Source organism: Salvelinus alpinus, chromosome 11 (assembly GCF_045679555.1).
Source record: "Salvelinus alpinus chromosome 11, SLU_Salpinus.1, whole genome shotgun sequence".
NCBI classification, from domain to species: domain Eukaryota; kingdom Metazoa; phylum Chordata; class Actinopteri; order Salmoniformes; family Salmonidae; genus Salvelinus; species Salvelinus alpinus.
The window spans coordinates 3,429,933-3,449,975 of record NC_092096.1 but is presented as its reverse complement, the minus strand read 5'-3'; the positions used below and the strand labels follow the sequence as shown (position 1 = coordinate 3,449,975).

Genomic DNA, 20,043 nt, shown 5'->3' with positions numbered 1-20,043 from the left:
AAACACCTGGTGGGTCACTCTTACCTGGCTGGACAGGGATGTTAAACACCTGGTGGGTCACTCTTACCTGGCTGGGATGTTAAACACCTGGTGGACCACTCTTACCTGGCTGGACAGGGATGTTAAACACCTGGTGGGTCACTCTTACCTGGCTGGGTAGGGATGTTAAACACCTGGTGGGTCACTCTTACCTGGCTGGGTAGGGATGTTAAACACCTGGTGGGTCACTCTTACCTGGCTGGACAGGGATGTTAAACACCTGGTGGGTCACTCTTACCTGGCTGGGATGTTAAACACCTGGTGGACCACTCTTACCTGGCTGGACAGGGATGTTAAACACCTGGTGGGTCACTCTTACCTGGCTGGGATGTTAAACACCTGGTGGACCACTCTTACCTGGCTGGACAGGGATGTTAAACACCTGGTGGGTCACTCTTACCTGGCTGGACAGGGATGTTAAACACCTGGTTGGTCACTCTTACCTGGCTGGACAGGGATGTTAAACACCTGGTGGGTCACTCTTACCTGGCTGGACAGGGATGTTAAACACCTGGTGGGTCACTCTTACCTGGCTGGACAGGGATGTTAAACACCTGGTGGGTCACTCTTACCTGGCTGGGATGTTAAACACCTGGTGGACCACTCTTACCTGGCTGGACAGGGATGTTAACCACCTGGTGGGTCACTCTTACCTGGCTGGGTAGGGATGTTAAACACCTGGTGGGTCACTCTTACCTGGCTGGACAGGGATGTTAAACACCTGGTGGATCACTCTTACCTGGCTGGGATGTTAAACACCTGGTGGGTCACTCTTACCTGGCTGGACAGGGATGTTAAACACCTGGTGGGTCACTCTTACCTGGCTGGGATGTTAAACACCTGGTGGACCACTCTTACCTGGCTGGACAGGGATGTTAAACACCTGGTGTGTCACTCTTACCTGGCTGGGTAGGGATGTTAAACACCTGGTGGGTCACTCTTACCTGGCTGGACAGGGATGTTAAACACCTGGTGGGTCACTCTTACCTGGCTGGACAGGGATGTTAAACACCTGGTGGGTCACTCTTACCTGGCTGGGATGTTAAACACCTGGTGGACCACTCTTACCTGGCTGGACAGGGATGTTAAACACCTGGTGGGTCACTCTTACCTGGCTGGGTAGGGATGTTAAACACCTGGTGGGTCACTCTTACCTGGCTGGACAGGGATGTTAAACACCTGGTGGGTCACTCTTACCTGGCTGGACAGGGATGTTAAACACCTGGTGGATCACTCTTACCTGGCTGGGATGTTAAACACCTGGTGGGTCACTCTTACCTGGCTGGACAGGGATGTTAAACACCTGGTGGACCACTCTTACCTGGCTGGACAGGGATGTTAAACACCTGGTGGACCACTCTTACCTGGCTGGACAGGGATGTTAAACACCTGGTGGGTCACTCTTACCTGGCTGGGTAGGGATGTTAAACACCTGGTGGGTCACTCTTACCTGGCTGGGTAGGGATGTTAAACACCTGGTGGGTCACTCTTACCTGGCTGGACAGGGATGTTAAACACCTGGTGGGTCACTCTTACCTGGCTGGACAGGGATGTTAAACACCTGGTGGGTCACTCTTACCTGGCTGGGATGTTAAACACCTGGTGGACCACTCTTACCTGGCTGGACAGGGATGTTAAACACCTGGTGGGTCACTCTTACCTGGCTGGGATGTTAAACACCTGGTGGACCACTCTTACCTGGTTGGACAGGGATGTTAAACACCTGGTGGGTCACTCTTACCTGGCTGGACAGGGATGTTAAACACCTGGTGGGTCACTCTTACCTGGCTGGACAGGGATGTTAAACACCTGGTGGGTCACTCTTACCTGGCTGGGATGTTAAACACCTGGTGGACCACTCTTACCTGGCTGGACAGGGATGTTAAACACCTGGTGGGTCACTCTTACCTGGCTGGGTAGGGATGTTAAACACCTGGTGGGTCACTCTTACCTGGCTGGACAGGGATGTTAAACACCTGGTGGATCACTCTTACCTGGCTGGGATGTTAAACACCTGGTGGGTCACTCTTACCTGGCTGGACAGGGATGTTAAACACCTGGTGGGTCACTCTTACCTGGCTGGGATGTTAAACACCTGGTGGACCACTCTTACCTGGCTGGACAGGGATGTTAAACACCTGGTGGGTCACTCTTACCTGGCTGGGTAGGGATGTTAAACACCTGGTGGGTCACTCTTACCTGGCTGGGTAGGGATGTTAAACACCTGGTGGGTCACTCTTACCTGGCTGGACAGGGATGTTAAACACCTGGTGGGTCACTCTTACCTGGCTGGACAGGGATGTTAAACACCTGGTGGGTCACTCTTACCTGGCTGGGATGTTAAACACCTGGTGGACCACTCTTACCTGGCTGGACAGGGATGTTAAACACCTGGTGGGTCACTCTTACCTGGCTGGGATGTTAAACACCTGGTGGACCACTCTTACCTGGTTGGACAGGGATGTTAAACACCTGGTGGGTCACTCTTACCTGGCTGGGTAGGGATGTTAAACACCTGGTGGGTCACTCTTACCTGGCTGGGTAGGGATGTTAAACACCTGGTGGGTCACTCTTACCTGGCTGGACAGGGATGTTAAACACCTGGTGGATCACTCTTACCTGGCTGGGATGTTAAACACCTGGTGGGTCACTCTTACCTGGCTGGACAGGGATGTTAAACACCTGGTGGGTCACTCTTACCTGGCTGGGATGTTAAACACCTGGTGGACCACTCTTACCTGGCTGGACAGGGATGTTAAACACCTGGTGGGTCACTCTTACCTGGCTGGGTAGGGATGTTAAACACCTGGTGGGTCACTCTTACCTGGCTGGGTAGGGATGTTAAACACCTGGTGGGTCACTCTTACCTGGCTGGACAGGGATGTTAAACACCTGGTGGGTCACTCTTACCTGGCTGGGATGTTAAACACCTGGTGGACCACTCTTACCTGGCTGGACAGGGATGTTAAACACCTGGTGGGTCACTCTTACCTGGCTGGGATGTTAAACACCTGGTGGACCACTCTTACCTGGCTGGACAGGGATGTTAAACACCTGGTGGGTCACTCTTACCTGGCTGGACAGGGATGTTAAACACCTGGTTGGTCACTCTTACCTGGCTGGACAGGGATGTTAAACACCTGGTGGGTCACTCTTACCTGGCTGGACAGGGATGTTAAACACCTGGTGGGTCACTCTTACCTGGCTGGACAGGGATGTTAAACACCTGGTGGGTCACTCTTACCTGGCTGGGATGTTAAACACCTGGTGGACCACTCTTACCTGGCTGGACAGGGATGTTAACCACCTGGTGGGTCACTCTTACCTGGCTGGGTAGGGATGTTAAACACCTGGTGGGTCACTCTTACCTGGCTGGACAGGGATGTTAAACACCTGGTGGATCACTCTTACCTGGCTGGGATGTTAAACACCTGGTGGGTCACTCTTACCTGGCTGGACAGGGATGTTAAACACCTGGTGGGTCACTCTTACCTGGCTGGGATGTTAAACACCTGGTGGACCACTCTTACCTGGCTGGACAGGGATGTTAAACACCTGGTGGGTCACTCTTACCTGGCTGGGTAGGGATGTTAAACACCTGGTGGGTCACTCTTACCTGGCTGGACAGGGATGTTAAACACCTGGTGGGTCACTCTTACCTGGCTGGACAGGGATGTTAAACACCTGGTGGGTCACTCTTACCTGGCTGGGATGTTAAACACCTGGTGGACCACTCTTACCTGGCTGGACAGGGATGTTAAACACCTGGTGGGTCACTCTTACCTGGCTGGACAGGGATGTTAAACACCTGGTGGGTCACTCTTACCTGGCTGGACAGGGATGTTAAACACCTGGTGGGTCACTCTTACCTGGCTGGACAGGGATGTTAAACACCTGGTGGATCACTCTTACCTGGCTGGGATGTTAAACACCTGGTGGGTCACTCTTACCTGGCTGGACAGGGATGTTAAACACCTGGTGGACCACTCTTACCTGGCTGGACAGGGATGTTAAACACCTGGTGGACCACTCTTACCTGGCTGGACAGGGATGTTAAACACCTGGTGGGTCACTCTTACCTGGCTGGGTAGGGATGTTAAACACCTGGTGGGTCACTCTTACCTGGCTGGGTAGGGATGTTAAACACCTGGTGGGTCACTCTTACCTGGCTGGACAGGGATGTTAAACACCTGGTGGGTCACTCTTACCTGGCTGGACAGGGATGTTAAACACCTGGTGGGTCACTCTTACCTGGCTGGGATGTTAAACACCTGGTGGACCACTCTTACCTGGCTGGACAGGGATGTTAAACACCTGGTGGGTCACTCTTACCTGGCTGGGATGTTAAACACCTGGTGGACCACTCTTACCTGGTTGGACAGGGATGTTAAACACCTGGTGGGTCACTCTTACCTGGCTGGACAGGGATGTTAAACACCTGGTGGGTCACTCTTACCTGGCTGGACAGGGATGTTAAACACCTGGTGGGTCACTCTTACCTGGCTGGGATGTTAAACACCTGGTGGACCACTCTTACCTGGCTGGACAGGGATGTTAAACACCTGGTGGGTCACTCTTACCTGGCTGGGTAGGGATGTTAAACACCTGGTGGGTCACTCTTACCTGGCTGGACAGGGATGTTAAACACCTGGTGGATCACTCTTACCTGGCTGGGATGTTAAACACCTGGTGGGTCACTCTTACCTGGCTGGACAGGGATGTTAAACACCTGGTGGGTCACTCTTACCTGGCTGGGATGTTAAACACCTGGTGGACCACTCTTACCTGGCTGGACAGGGATGTTAAACACCTGGTGGGTCACTCTTACCTGGCTGGGTAGGGATGTTAAACACCTGGTGGGTCACTCTTACCTGGCTGGGTAGGGATGTTAAACACCTGGTGGGTCACTCTTACCTGGCTGGACAGGGATGTTAAACACCTGGTGGGTCACTCTTACCTGGCTGGACAGGGATGTTAAACACCTGGTGGGTCACTCTTACCTGGCTGGGATGTTAAACACCTGGTGGACCACTCTTACCTGGCTGGACAGGGATGTTAAACACCTGGTGGGTCACTCTTACCTGGCTGGGATGTTAAACACCTGGTGGACCACTCTTACCTGGTTGGACAGGGATGTTAAACACCTGGTGGGTCACTCTTACCTGGCTGGGTAGGGATGTTAAACACCTGGTGGGTCACTCTTACCTGGCTGGACAGGGATGTTAAACACCTGGTGGGTCACTCTTACCTGGCTGGGTAGGGATGTTAAACACCTGGTGGGTCACTCTTACCTGGCTGGACAGGGATGTTAAACACCTGGTGGGTCACTCTTACCTGGCTGGGATGTTAAACACCTGGTGGACCACTCTTACCTGGCTGGACAGGGATGTTAAACACCTGGTGGGTCACTCTTACCTGGCTGGACAGGGATGTTAAACACCTGGTGGGTCACTCTTACCTGGCTGGACAGGGATGTTAAACACCTGGTGGGTCACTCTTACCTGGCTGGACAGGGATGTTAAACACCTGGTGGGTCACTCTTACCTGGCTGGGATGTTAAACACCTGGTGGACCACTCTTACCTGGCTGGACAGGGATGTTAAACACCTGGTGGGTCACTCTTACCTGGCTGGGCAGGGATGTTAAACACCTGGTGGGTCACTCTTACCTGGCTGGGTAGGGATGTTAAACACCTGGTGGGTCACTCTTACCTGGCTGGACAGGGATGTTAAACACCTGGTGGGTCACTCTTACCTGGCTGGGATGTTAAACACCTGGTGGACCACTCTTACCTGGCTGGACAGGGATGTTAAACACCTGGTGGGTCACTCTTACCTGGCTGGGATGTTAAACACCTGGTGGACCACTCTTACCTGGTTGGACAGGGATGTTAAACACCTGGTGGGTCACTCTTACCTGGCTGGACAGGGATGTTAAACACCTGGTGGGTCACTCTTACCTGGCTGGGATGTTAAACACCTGGTGGACCACTCTTACCTGGCTGGACAGGGATGTTAAACACCTGGTGGGTCACTCTTACCTGGCTGGGTAGGGATGTTAAACACCTGGTGGGTCACTCTTACCTGGCTGGACAGGGATGTTAAACACCTGGTGGATCACTCTTACCTGGCTGGGATGTTAAACACCTGGTGGGTCACTCTTACCTGGCTGGACAGGGATGTTAAACACCTGGTGGGTCACTCTTACCTGGCTGGGATGTTAAACACCTGGTGGACCACTCTTACCTGGCTGGACAGGGATGTTAAACACCTGGTGGGTCACTCTTACCTGGCTGGGTAGGGATGTTAAACACCTGGTGGGTCACTCTTACCTGGCTGGACAGGGATGTTAAACACCTGGTGGATCACTCTTACCTGGCTGGGATGTTAAACACCTGGTGGGTCACTCTTACCTGGCTGTACAGGGATGTTAAACACCTGGTGGGTCACTCTTACCTGGCTGGGATGTTAAACACCTGGTGGACCACTCTTACCTGGCTGGACAGGGATGTTAAACACCTGGTGGGTCACTCTTACCTGGCTGGGTAGGGATGTTAAACACCTGGTGGGTCACTCTTACCTGGCTGGGTAGGGATGTTAAACACCTGGTGGGTCACTCTTACCTGGATGGACAGGGATGTTAAACACCTGGTGGGTCACTCTTACCTGGCTGGACAGGGATGTTAAACACCTGGTGGGTCACTCTTACCTGGCTGGGATGTTAAACACCTGGTGGACCACTCTTACCTGGCTGGACAGGGATGTTAAACACCTGGTGGGTCACTCTTACCTGGCTGGGTAGGGATGTTAAACACCTGGTGGGTCACTCTTACCTGGCTGGACAGGGATGTTAAACACCTGTTGGATCACTCTTCCCTGGCTGGGATGTTAAACACCTGGTGGGTCACTCTTACCTGGCTGGACAGGGATGTTAAACACCTGGTGGGTCACTCTTACCTGGCTGGGATGTTAAACACCTGGTGGACCACTCTTACCTGGCTGGACAGGGATGTTAAACACCTGGTGGGTCACTCTTACCTGGCTGGGTAGGGATGTTAAACACCTGGTGGGTCACTCTTACCTGGCTGGGTAGGGATGTTAAACACCTGGTGGGTCACTCTTACCTGGCTGGACAGGGATGTTAAACACCTGGTGGGTCACTCTTACCTGGCTGGACAGGGATGTTAAACACCTGGTGGGTCACTCTTACCTGGCTGGGATGTTAAACACCTGGTGGACCACTCTTACCTGGCTGGACAGGGATGTTAAACACCTGGTGGGTCAGTCTTACCTGGCTGGGATGTTAAACACCTGGTGGACCACTCTTACCTGGTTGGACAGGGATGTTAAACACCTGGTGGGTCACTCTTACCTGGCTGGGTAGGGATGTTAAACACCTGGTGGGTCACTCTTACCTGGCTGGGTAGGGATGTTAAACACCTGGTGGGTCACTCTTACCTGGCTGGACAGGGATGTTAAACACCTGCTGGACCACTCTTACCTGGCTGGACAGGGATGTTAAACACCTGGTGGGTCACTCTTACCTGGCTGGGATGTTAAACACCTGGTGGACCACTCTTACCTGGCTGGACAGGGATGTTAAACACCTGGTGGGTCACTCTTACCTGGCTGGGTAGGGATGTTAAACACCTGGTGGGTCACTCTTACCTGGCTGGACAGGGATGTTAAACACCTGGTGGGTCACTCTTACCTGGCTGGGATGTTAAACACCTGGTGGACCACTCTTACCTGGCTGGACAGGGATGTTAAACACCTGGTGGGTCACTCTTACCTGGCTGGGTAGGGATGTTAAACACCTGGTGGGTCACTCTTACCTGGCTGGACAGGGATGTTAAACACCTGGTGGATCACTCTTACCTGGCTGGGATGTTAAACACCTGGTGGGTCACTCTTACCTGGCTGGACAGGGATGTTAAACACCTGGTGGGTCACTCTTACCTGGCTGGGATGTTAAACACCTGGTGGACCACTCTTACCTGGCTGGACAGGGATGTTAAACACCTGGTGGGTCACTCTTACCTGGCTGGGTAGGGATGTTAAACACCTGGTGGGTCACTCTTACCTGGCTGGGTAGGGATGTTAAACACCTGGTGGGTCACTCTTACCTGGCTGGACAGGGATGTTAAACACCTGGTGGGTCACTCTTACCTGGCTGGACAGGGATGTTAAACACCTGGTGGGTCACTCTTACCTGGCTGGGATGTTAAACACCTGGTGGACCACTCTTACCTGGCTGGACAGGGATGTTAAACACCTGGTGGGTCAGTCTTACCTGGCTGGGATGTTAAACACCTGGTGGACCACTCTTACCTGGTTGGACAGGGATGTTAAACACCTGGTGGGTCACTCTTACCTGGCTGGGTAGGGATGTTAAACACCTGGTGGGTCACTCTTACCTGGCTGGGTAGGGATGTTAAACACCTGGTGGGTCACTCTTACCTGGCTGGACAGGGATGTTAAACACCTGCTGGACCACTCTTACCTGGCTGGACAGGGATGTTAAACACCTGGTGGGTCACTCTTACCTGGCTGGGATGTTAAACACCTGGTGGACCACTCTTACCTGGCTGGACAGGGATGTTAAACACCTGGTGGGTCACTCTTACCTGGCTGGGTAGGGATGTTAAACACCTGGTGGGTCACTCTTACCTGGCTGGACAGGGATGTTAAACACCTGGTGGGTCACTCTTACCTGGCTGGGATGTTAAACACCTGGTGGACCACTCTTACCTGGCTGGACAGGGATGTTAAACACCTGGTGGGTCACTCTTACCTGGCTGGGTAGGGATGTTAAACACCTGGTGGGTCACTCTTACCTGGCTGGACAGGGATGTTAAACACCTGGTGGATCACTCTTACCTGGCTGGGATGTTAAACACCTGGTGGGTCACTCTTACCTGGCTGGACAGGGATGTTAAACACCTGGTGGGTCACTCTTACCTGGCTGGGATGTTAAACACCTGGTGGACCACTCTTACCTGGCTGGACAGGGATGTTAAACACCTGGTGGGTCACTCTTACCTGGCTGGGTAGGGATGTTAAACACCTGGTGGGTCACTCTTACCTGGCTGGGTAGGGATGTTAAACACCTGGTGGGTCACTCTTACCTGGCTGGACAGGGATGTTAAACACCTGGTGGGTCACTCTTACCTGGCTGGACAGGGATGTTAAACACCTGGTGGGTCACTCTTACCTGGCTGGGATGTTAAACACCTGGTGGACCACTCTTACCTGGCTGGACAGGGATGTTAAACACCTGGTGGGTCAGTCTTACCTGGCTGGGATGTTAAACACCTGGTGGACCACTCTTACCTGGTTGGACAGGGATGTTAAACACCTGGTGGGTCACTCTTACCTGGCTGGGTAGGGATGTTAAACACCTGGTGGGTCACTCTTACCTGGCTGGGTAGGGATGTTAAACACCTGGTGGGTCACTCTTACCTGGCTGGACAGGGATGTTAAACACCTGCTGGACCACTCTTACCTGGCTGGACAGGGATGTTAAACACCTGGTGGGTCACTCTTACCTGGCTGGGATGTTAAACACCTGGTGGGTCACTCTTACCTGGCTGGGTAGGGATGTTAAACACCTGGTGGGTCACTCTTACCTGGCTGGACAGGGATGTTAAACACCTGGTGGGTCACTCTTACCTGGCTGGGATGTTAAACACCTGGTGGACCACTCTTACCTGGCTGGACAGGGATGTTAAACACCTGGTGGGTCACTCTTACCTGGCTGGGTAGGGATGTTAAACACCTGGTGGGTCACTCTTACCTGGCTGGACAGGGATGTTAAACACCTGGTGGACCACTCTTACCTGGCTGGACAGGGATGTTAAACACCTGGTGGGTCACTCTTACCTGGCTGGACAGGGATGTTAAACACCTGGTGGGTCACTCTTACCTGGCTGGGTAGGGATGTTAAACACCTGGTGGGTCACTCTTACCTGGCTGGACAGGGATGTTAAACACCTTGTGGACCACTCTTACCTGGCTGGACAGGGATGTTAAACACCTGGTGGGTCACTCTTACCTGGCTGGACAGGGATGTTAAACACCTGGTGGGTCACTCTTACCTGGCTGGACAGGGATGTTAAACAGCTGGTGGGTCACTCTTACCTGGCTGGACAGGGATGTTAAACACCTGGTGGGTCACTCTTACCTGGCTGGACAGGGATGTTAAACACCTGGTGGACCACTCTTACCTGGCTGGGATGTTAAACACCTGTTGGGTCACTCTTACCTGGCTGGGATGTTAAACACCTGTTGGGTCACTCTTACCTGGCTGGGATGTTAAACACCTGGTGGGTCACTCTTACCTGGCTGGACAGGGATGTTAAACAGCTGGTGGGTCACTCTTACCTGGCTGGACAGGGATGTTAAACACCTGGTGGGTCACTCTTACCTGGCTGGACAGGGATGTTAAACACCTGGTGGGTCACTCTTACCTGGCTGGACAGGGATGTTAAACACCTGGTGGGTCACTCTTACCTGGCTGGGTAGGGATGTTAAACACCTGGTGGGTCACTCTTACCTGGATGGACAGGGATGTTAAACACCTGGTGGACCACTCTTACCTGGCTGGACAGGGATGTTAAACACCTGGTGGGTCACTCTTACCTGGCTGGGATGTTAAACACCTGGTGGACCACTCTTACCTGGCTGGACAGGGATGTTAAACACCTGGTGGGTCACTCTTACCTGGCTGGGTAGGGATGTTAAACACCTGGTGGGTCACTCTTACCTGGCTGGACAGGGATGTTAAACACCTGGTGGATCACTCTTACCTGGCTGGGATGTTAAACACCTGGTGGGTCACTCTTACCTGGCTGGACAGGGATGTTAAACACCTGGTGGGTCACTCTTACCTGGCTGGGATGTTAAACACCTGGTGGACCACTCTTACCTGGCTGGACAGGGATGTTAAACACCTGGTGGGTCACTCTTACCTGGCTGGGTAGGGATGTTAAACACCTGGTGGGTCACTCTTACCTGGCTGGGTAGGGATGTTAAACACCTGGTGGGTCACTCTTACCTGGCTGGACAGGGATGTTAAACACCTGGTGGGTCACTCTTACCTGGCTGGACAGGGATGTTAAACACCTGGTGGGTCACTCTTACCTGGCTGGGATGTTAAACACCTGGTGGACCACTCTTACCTGGCTGGACAGGGATGTTAAACACCTGGTGGGTCAGTCTTACCTGGCTGGGATGTTAAACACCTGGTGGACCACTCTTACCTGGTTGGACAGGGATGTTAAACACCTGGTGGGTCACTCTTACCTGGCTGGGTAGGGATGTTAAACACCTGGTGGGTCACTCTTACCTGGCTGGGTAGGGATGTTAAACACCTGGTGGGTCACTCTTACCTGGCTGGACAGGGATGTTAAACACCTGCTGGACCACTCTTACCTGGCTGGACAGGGATGTTAAACACCTGGTGGGTCACTCTTACCTGGCTGGGATGTTAAACACCTGGTGGACCACTCTTACCTGGCTGGACAGGGATGTTAAACACCTGGTGGGTCACTCTTACCTGGCTGGGTAGGGATGTTAAACACCTGGTGGGTCACTCTTACCTGGCTGGACAGGGATGTTAAACACCTGGTGGGTCACTCTTACCTGGCTGGGATGTTAAACACCTGGTGGACCACTCTTACCTGGCTGGACAGGGATGTTAAACACCTGGTGGGTCACTCTTACCTGGCTGGGTAGGGATGTTAAACACCTGGTGGGTCACTCTTACCTGGCTGGACAGGGATGTTAAACACCTGGTGGATCACTCTTACCTGGCTGGGATGTTAAACACCTGGTGGGTCACTCTTACCTGGCTGGACAGGGATGTTAAACACCTGGTGGGTCACTCTTACCTGGCTGGGATGTTAAACACCTGGTGGACCACTCTTACCTGGCTGGACAGGGATGTTAAACACCTGGTGGGTCACTCTTACCTGGCTGGGTAGGGATGTTAAACACCTGGTGGGTCACTCTTACCTGGCTGGGTAGGGATGTTAAACACCTGGTGGGTCACTCTTACCTGGCTGGACAGGGATGTTAAACACCTGGTGGGTCACTCTTACCTGGCTGGACAGGGATGTTAAACACCTGGTGGGTCACTCTTACCTGGCTGGGATGTTAAACACCTGGTGGACCACTCTTACCTGGCTGGACAGGGATGTTAAACACCTGGTGGGTCAGTCTTACCTGGCTGGGATGTTAAACACCTGGTGGACCACTCTTACCTGGTTGGACAGGGATGTTAAACACCTGGTGGGTCACTCTTACCTGGCTGGGTAGGGATGTTAAACACCTGGTGGGTCACTCTTACCTGGCTGGGTAGGGATGTTAAACACCTGGTGGGTCACTCTTACCTGGCTGGACAGGGATGTTAAACACCTGCTGGACCACTCTTACCTGGCTGGACAGGGATGTTAAACACCTGGTGGGTCACTCTTACCTGGCTGGGATGTTAAACACCTGGTGGGTCACTCTTACCTGGCTGGGTAGGGATGTTAAACACCTGGTGGGTCACTCTTACCTGGCTGGACAGGGATGTTAAACACCTGGTGGGTCACTCTTACCTGGCTGGGATGTTAAACACCTGGTGGACCACTCTTACCTGGCTGGACAGGGATGTTAAACACCTGGTGGGTCACTCTTACCTGGCTGGGTAGGGATGTTAAACACCTGGTGGGTCACTCTTACCTGGCTGGACAGGGATGTTAAACACCTGGTGGACCACTCTTACCTGGCTGGACAGGGATGTTAAACACCTGGTGGGTCACTCTTACCTGGCTGGACAGGGATGTTAAACACCTGGTGGGTCACTCTTACCTGGCTGGGTAGGGATGTTAAACACCTGGTGGGTCACTCTTACCTGGCTGGACAGGGATGTTAAACACCTTGTGGACCACTCTTACCTGGCTGGACAGGGATGTTAAACACCTGGTGGGTCACTCTTACCTGGCTGGACAGGGATGTTAAACACCTGGTGGGTCACTCTTACCTGGCTGGACAGGGATGTTAAACAGCTGGTGGGTCACTCTTACCTGGCTGGACAGGGATGTTAAACACCTGGTGGGTCACTCTTACCTGGCTGGACAGGGATGTTAAACACCTGGTGGACCACTCTTACCTGGCTGGGATGTTAAACACCTGTTGGGTCACTCTTACCTGGCTGGGATGTTAAACACCTGTTGGGTCACTCTTACCTGGCTGGGATGTTAAACACCTGGTGGGTCACTCTTACCTGGCTGGACAGGGATGTTAAACAGCTGGTGGGTCACTCTTACCTGGCTGGACAGGGATGTTAAACACCTGGTGGGTCACTCTTACCTGGCTGGACAGGGATGTTAAACACCTGGTGGGTCACTCTTACCTGGCTGGACAGGGATGTTAAACACCTGGTGGGTCACTCTTACCTGGCTGGACAGGGATGTTAAACACCTGGTGGGTCACTCTTACCTGGCTGGACAGGGATGTTAAACACCTGGTGGACCACTCTTACCTGGCTGGACAGGGATGTTAAACACCTGGGATGACCTGGTGTCAGTTAAGGTTAAGCTCTCCAGTCAGTTGTTGTAACTTGTTGTCTGTGGTCTCTCCGGTCAGTTGTTGTAACTTGTTGTCTGTGGTCTCTCCAGTCAGTTGTTGTAACGTGTTGTCTGTGGTCTCTACAGTCAGTTGTTGTAATGTGTTGTCTGTGGTCTCTCCAGTCAGTTGTTGTAATGTGTTGTCTGTGGTCTCTCCAGTCAGTTGTTGTAACTTGTTGTCTGTGGTCTCTCCAGTCAGTTGTTGTAACTTGTTGTCTGTGGTCTCTACAGTCGTTTGTTGTCTGTGGTCTCTACAGTCAGTTGTTGTCTGTGGTCTCTCCAGTCAGTTGAAGTCCAGGAACACAGTGGTCCATCAGAGAGATGATCTGGTCAGGAGACCTCTACGCTGCTTTGTAGAGGACCAGAAGAACCAAAGTACCCCTTCCACACCACCCACCACCACCCCCGGGAGGAAGAGGATGGCCCCCCCTCCACCCCAGACCCCCTCCACCTCCAGACCTCCTGCTCCAGTAGAAGCAGAGGGCAGCGCCTCCAAGAGGGTGAAGCTGACTGAGAGACCAGCTGAGAGGTGGGTTCATACAGAATGTACAGTACATATACAGGATAATGCTGTCGTTCAGTGGTGTCTTAGATCCAGGTGTGACTGGGCTTTTGTGTTGTAACACGATAGAAGACATGTAGAAGCTTGTCAGCCTTCTTAGGAGAGTCATAAGGACTGAAACCTAGTAAGAGCGTAAGATAAACCTAGTGTAAGAAAATAAGATGATAGTTATAACACACTTGAACCAAAGTCTCTCAGCCTCCTTGGGGGGGCCAATAGAGGAGCAGGGAAACCTGGTAGGAGAATATGTGAACGGTGATGAACCTTTAGCCGTTAACCGTATATACTCCTGAACGGTGATGACCCCTTATCCGTTAACCGTATATACTCCTGAACGGTGATGAACCCTTATCCGTTAACCGTATACTCCTGAACGGTGATGAACCCTTATCCGTTAACCGTATATACTCCTGAACGGTGATGACCCCTTATCCGTTAACCGTATATACTCCTGAACGGTGATGACCCCTTATCCGTTAACCGTATACTCCTGAACGGTGATGAACCCTTATCCGTTAACCGTATATACTCCTGAACGGTGATGACCCCTTATCCGTTAACCGTATACTCCTGAACGGTGATGACCCCTTATCCGTTAACCGTATACTCCTGAACGGTGATGACCCCTTATCCGTTAACCGTATATACTCCTGAACGGTGATGACCCCTTATCCGTTAACCATATACTCCTGAACGGAACCCTTATCCGTTAACCGTATATACTCCTGAACGGTGATGACCCCTTATCCGTTAACCGTATATACTCCTGAACGGTGATGACCCCTTATCCGTTAACCGTATACTCCTGAACGGTGATGAACCCTTATCCGTTAACCGTATATACTCCTGAACGGTGATGACCCCTTATCCGTTAACCGTATACTCCTGAACGGTGATGAACCCTTATCCGTTAACCGTATATACTCCTGAACGGTGATGACCCCTTATCCGTTAACCGTATACTCCTGAACGGTGATGAACCCTTATCCGTTAACCGTATATACTCCTGAACGGTGATGACCCCTTATCCGTTAACCGTATACTCCTGAACGGTGATGACCCCTTATCCGTTAACCGTATATACTCCTGAACGGAACCCTTATCCGTTAACCGTATATACTCCTGAACGGAACCCTTATCCGTTAACCGTATATACTCCTGAACGGTGATGAACCCTTATCCGTTAACCGTATATACTCCTGAACGGTGATGACCCCTTATCCGTTAACCGTATATACTCCTGAACGGAACCCTTATCCGTTAACCGTATACTCCTGAACGATGATGAACCCTTATCCGTTAACCGTATATACTCCTGAACGATGATGAACCCTTATCCGTTAACCGTATATACTCCTGAACGATGATGAACCCTTATCCGTTAACCGTATATACTCCTGAACGGTGATGAACCCTTATCCGTTAACCGTATACTCCTGAACGGTGATGACCCCTTATCCGTTAACCGTATACTCCTGAACGGTGATGACCCCTTATCCGTTAACCGTATACTCCTGATTGGTGATGACCCCTTATCCGTTAACCGTATACTCCTGAACGGTGATGACCCCTTATCCGTTAACCGTATATACTCCTGAACGGTGATGACCCCTTATCCGTTAACCGTATATACTCCTGAACGGTGATGACCCCTTATCCGTTAACCGTATACTCCTGAACGGTGATGAACCCTTATCCGTTAACCGTATATACTCCTGAACGGTGATGACCTCTTATCCGTTAACCGTATATACTCCTGAACGGTGATGACCCCTTATCCGTTAACCGTATATACTCCTGAACGGTGATGACCCCTTATCCGTTAACCGTATACTCCTGAACGGTGATGAAACCTTATCCGTTAACCGTATATACTCCTGAACGGTGATGACCCCTTATCCGTTAACCGTATATACTCCTGAACGGTGATGACCCCTTATCCGTTAACCGTATATACTCCTGAACGGTGATGACCCCTTATCCGTTAACCGTATATACTCCTGAACGATGATGAACCCTTATCCGTTAACCGTATATACTCCTGAACGGTGATGAACCGTTATCCGTTAACCGTATATACTCCTGAACGGAACCCTTATCCGTTAACCGTATATACTCCTGAACGGAACCCTTATCCGTTAACCGTATATACTCCTGAACGGTGATGACCCCTTATCCGTTAACCGTATATACTCCTGAACGATGATGACCCCTTATCCGTTAACCGTATATACTCCTGAACGGTGATGACCCCTTATCCGTTAACCGTATATACTCCTGAACGGTGATGACCCCTTATCCGTTAACCGTATATACTCCTGAACGGTGATGACCCCTTATCCGTTAACCGTATATACTCCTGAACGGTGATGACCCCTTATCCGTTAACCATATATACTCCTGAACGATGATGACCCCTTATCCGTTAACCGTATATACTCCTGAACGATGATGCCCCCTTATCCGTTAACCGTATATACTCCTGAACGATGATGAACCCTTATCCGTTAACCGTATATACTCCTGAACGATGATGACCCCTTATCCGTTAACCGTATATACTCCTGAACAATGATGACCCCTTATCCGTTAACCGTATATACTCCTGAACGATGATGACCCCTTATCCGTTAACCGTATACTCCTGAACGATGATGAAACCTTATCCGTTAACCGTATATACTCCTGAACGATGATGACCCCTTATCCGTTAACCGTATACTCCTGAACGATGATGACCCCTTATCCGTTAACCGTATATACTCCTGAACAATGATGACCCCTTATCCGTTAACCGTATATACTCCTGAACGATGATGACCCCTTATCCGTTAACCGTATACTCCTGAACGATGATGAAACCTTATCCGTTAACCGTATATACTCCTGAACGGTGATGACCCCTTATCCGTTAACCGTATATACTCCTGAACGGTGATGAAACCTTATCCGTTAACCGTATATACTGCTGAACGGTGATGACCCCTTATCCGTTAACCGTATATACTGCTGAACGATGATGAACCCTTATCCGTTAACTGTATACTCCTGAACGGTGGTTGAAACCTAGTATGACGGTATAAGATATCTCTGAACTAGTAGACTATCACTGTTTCTGTCCACTCTATCCTGATGCTATTACAGTGTAATTACCCTGATATAGAGCAGAGGTGAACAACTCCTGATATAGAGCAGAGATGATCAACTCCTGATATAGAGCAGAGATGATCAACTCCTGATATAGAGCAGAGGTGAACAACTCCTGATATAGAGCAGAGATGATCAACTCCTGATATAGAGCAGAGATGATCAACTCCTGATATAGAGCAGAGATGATCAACTCCTGATATAGAGCAGAGGTGAACAGCTACTTTTTCACATTCTTCTTCTTTCTCTCCTCAGTGAACCGGCCAGGTCAAGCTGTGTGATCCTGTGAAGGACGAAGAACTTCAGAGATCCTTACTCTTTCGCTCGAACCAATCAAGTCAGAGAGATCGGCGTTAATGGGGGGATATGAGGAGAGATTGGACGTAGTTAGATACTGGAGAATCAGGTTAACGGGGGATATGAGGAGAGATTGGGAGGTAGTTAGATACTGGAGAATCACGTTAACGGGGGATATGAGGAGAGATGGGAGGTAGTTAGATACTGGAGAATCAGGTTAACGGGGGATATGAGGTAGTTAGATACTGGAGAATCAGGTCAATGGGGGATATGAGGAGAGGTGGGAGGTAGTTAGATACTGGAGAATCAGGTTAACGGGGGGAGATGGGAGGTAGTTAGATACTGGAGAATCAGGTTAATGGGGAGAGATGGGAGGTAGTTAGATACTGGAGAATTAGGTTAATGGGGAGAGATGGGAGGTAGTTAGATACTGGAGAATCAGGTTAATGGGGGATATGGGGAGAGGTGGGAGGTAGTTAGATACTGGAGAATCAGGTTAACGGGGGATATGAGGTAGTTAGATACTGGAGAATCAGGTTAACGGGGGATATGAGGTAGTTAGATACTGGAGAATCAGGTCAATGGGGGATATGAGAGGTAGTTAAAAGATATGAAATGTGAAGATTTTAACACTGATGCCAAAGACACACTATGAAACACCTTCACGATAGGAGCTCAACGAGATGGAATATGTGAGATGTGACTCTGAAATAAATGTTGTCATGAATGTTTTGTCCTGAATAGAATGTTCCCATTATATGTCAGAGCAAAAGCTCAGCAGGAAAATACTGTATTACTGGATTGGGAATCAAAACTGGCACCTGGGATATTTTGGCAGCACAATACCGTATAATCTTAATGTTAAATCGTGATTTTTACTGTCTATTTACATTTTATTCGTACAAGAGCTGAAATATTAGTAACATCATGCTTGTCTCTATGGTAATATACAGTATATTATTATATTAGTATCATATCATGCTTGTCTCTATGGTAATATACAGTATATTATAATATTAGTATCATATCATGCTTGTCTCTATGGTAATATACAGTATATTATAATAACATGTCATGCTTGTCTCTATGGTAATATACAGTATATTATAATATTAGTAACATCATGCTTGTCTCTATGGTAATATACAGTATATTATAATATTAGTAACATGCTTGTCTCTATGGTAATATACAGTATATTATAATATTAGTAACATGCTTGTCTCTATGGTAATATACAGTATATTATAATATTAGTAACATCATGCTTGTCTCTATGGTAATATACAGTATATTATAATATTAGTAACATCATGCTTGTCTCTATGGTAATATACAGTATATTATAATATTAGTAACATGCTTGTCTCTATGGTAATATACAGTATATTATAATATTAGTAACATGCTTGTCTCTATGGTAATATACAGTATATTATAATGTTAGTAACATCATGCTTGTCTCTATGGTAATATACAGTATATTATAATATTAGTAACATGCTTGTCTCTATGGTAATATACAGTATATTATAATGTTAGTAACATCATGCTTGTCTCTATGGTAATATACAGTATATTATAATATTAGTAACATCATGCTTGTCTCTATGGTAATATACAGTATATTATTATATTAGTAACATCATGCTTGTCTCTATGGTAATATACAGTATATTATAATATTAACATATCATGCTTGTCTCTATGGTAATATACAGTATATTATTATATTAGTAACATCATGCTTGTCTCTATGGTAATATACAGTATATTATAGCGTTATGGAGATATATGGAGTGCAGGACTATATACAAGCCAGCGGCACTGTGTTACCATTAATAGCTACTGAGTTAATTAAAATATATATTCCATATCATGATTGTATCTTTCACTACTGCAGAGAGAGAGAGAATTCTCTCCTTTAAGAACTCTACTAATATGTGCCAGGCCATTCTGAGCCTTATGAATGGATGGTCTACTGATATGATTTTACTAATGTATCATACGATTACGTTCCTTTTTACGTTACACATTCCTTCTATAGTCGTCATGTACTCTGTCCAAATATATTTATCAAAAACATTAAACATTTTAATCATTCTTTGTATTTCTAAATGTCTGATATGTTTTCGTTTTGTTACTATTTAGTCGAGTCTCTTTTCTACTGGTTTCACTGTCCCTCCGTTCCCCCCAGTACAATGGACTGTTATACTGTCCCTCCATTCCCCCCAGTACAATGGACTGTGACTCCATTCCCCCCAGTACAATGGGCTGTGACTCCATTCCCCCCAGTACAATGGGCTGTGACTCCATTCCCCCCAGTACAATGGGTTGTGACTCCATTCCCCCCAGTACAATGGGCTGTGACTCCATTCCCCCCAGT

The 20,043-nt window shown here is 49.5% G+C and overlaps 1 protein-coding gene across 2 annotated transcripts in view; it reads left to right on the top strand.

Annotated features, from left to right (window-relative positions):
* The window catches only part of arhgef39 (Rho guanine nucleotide exchange factor (GEF) 39), a 133,603-nt gene extending 113,843 nt beyond the window's left edge, over positions 1-19,760 (top strand). The window contains exons 10-12 of one of the 2 annotated variants that reach the window (XR_011666768.1): positions 13,935-14,180; positions 17,616-18,076; positions 18,255-19,760. Coding sequence is in view for 1 of the 2 variants with exons in the window: in XM_071331537.1 (XP_071187638.1) it covers positions 13,935-14,180; positions 17,616-17,649 (280 nt within the window). In the remaining variant the exon portion in view is untranslated. Of the gene's footprint in view, positions 1-13,934; positions 14,181-17,615 lie in introns of both variants that reach the window. The other variant, XM_071331537.1, reaches the window with a different exon arrangement.
* Positions 19,761-20,043: the final 283 nt, after the last annotated feature.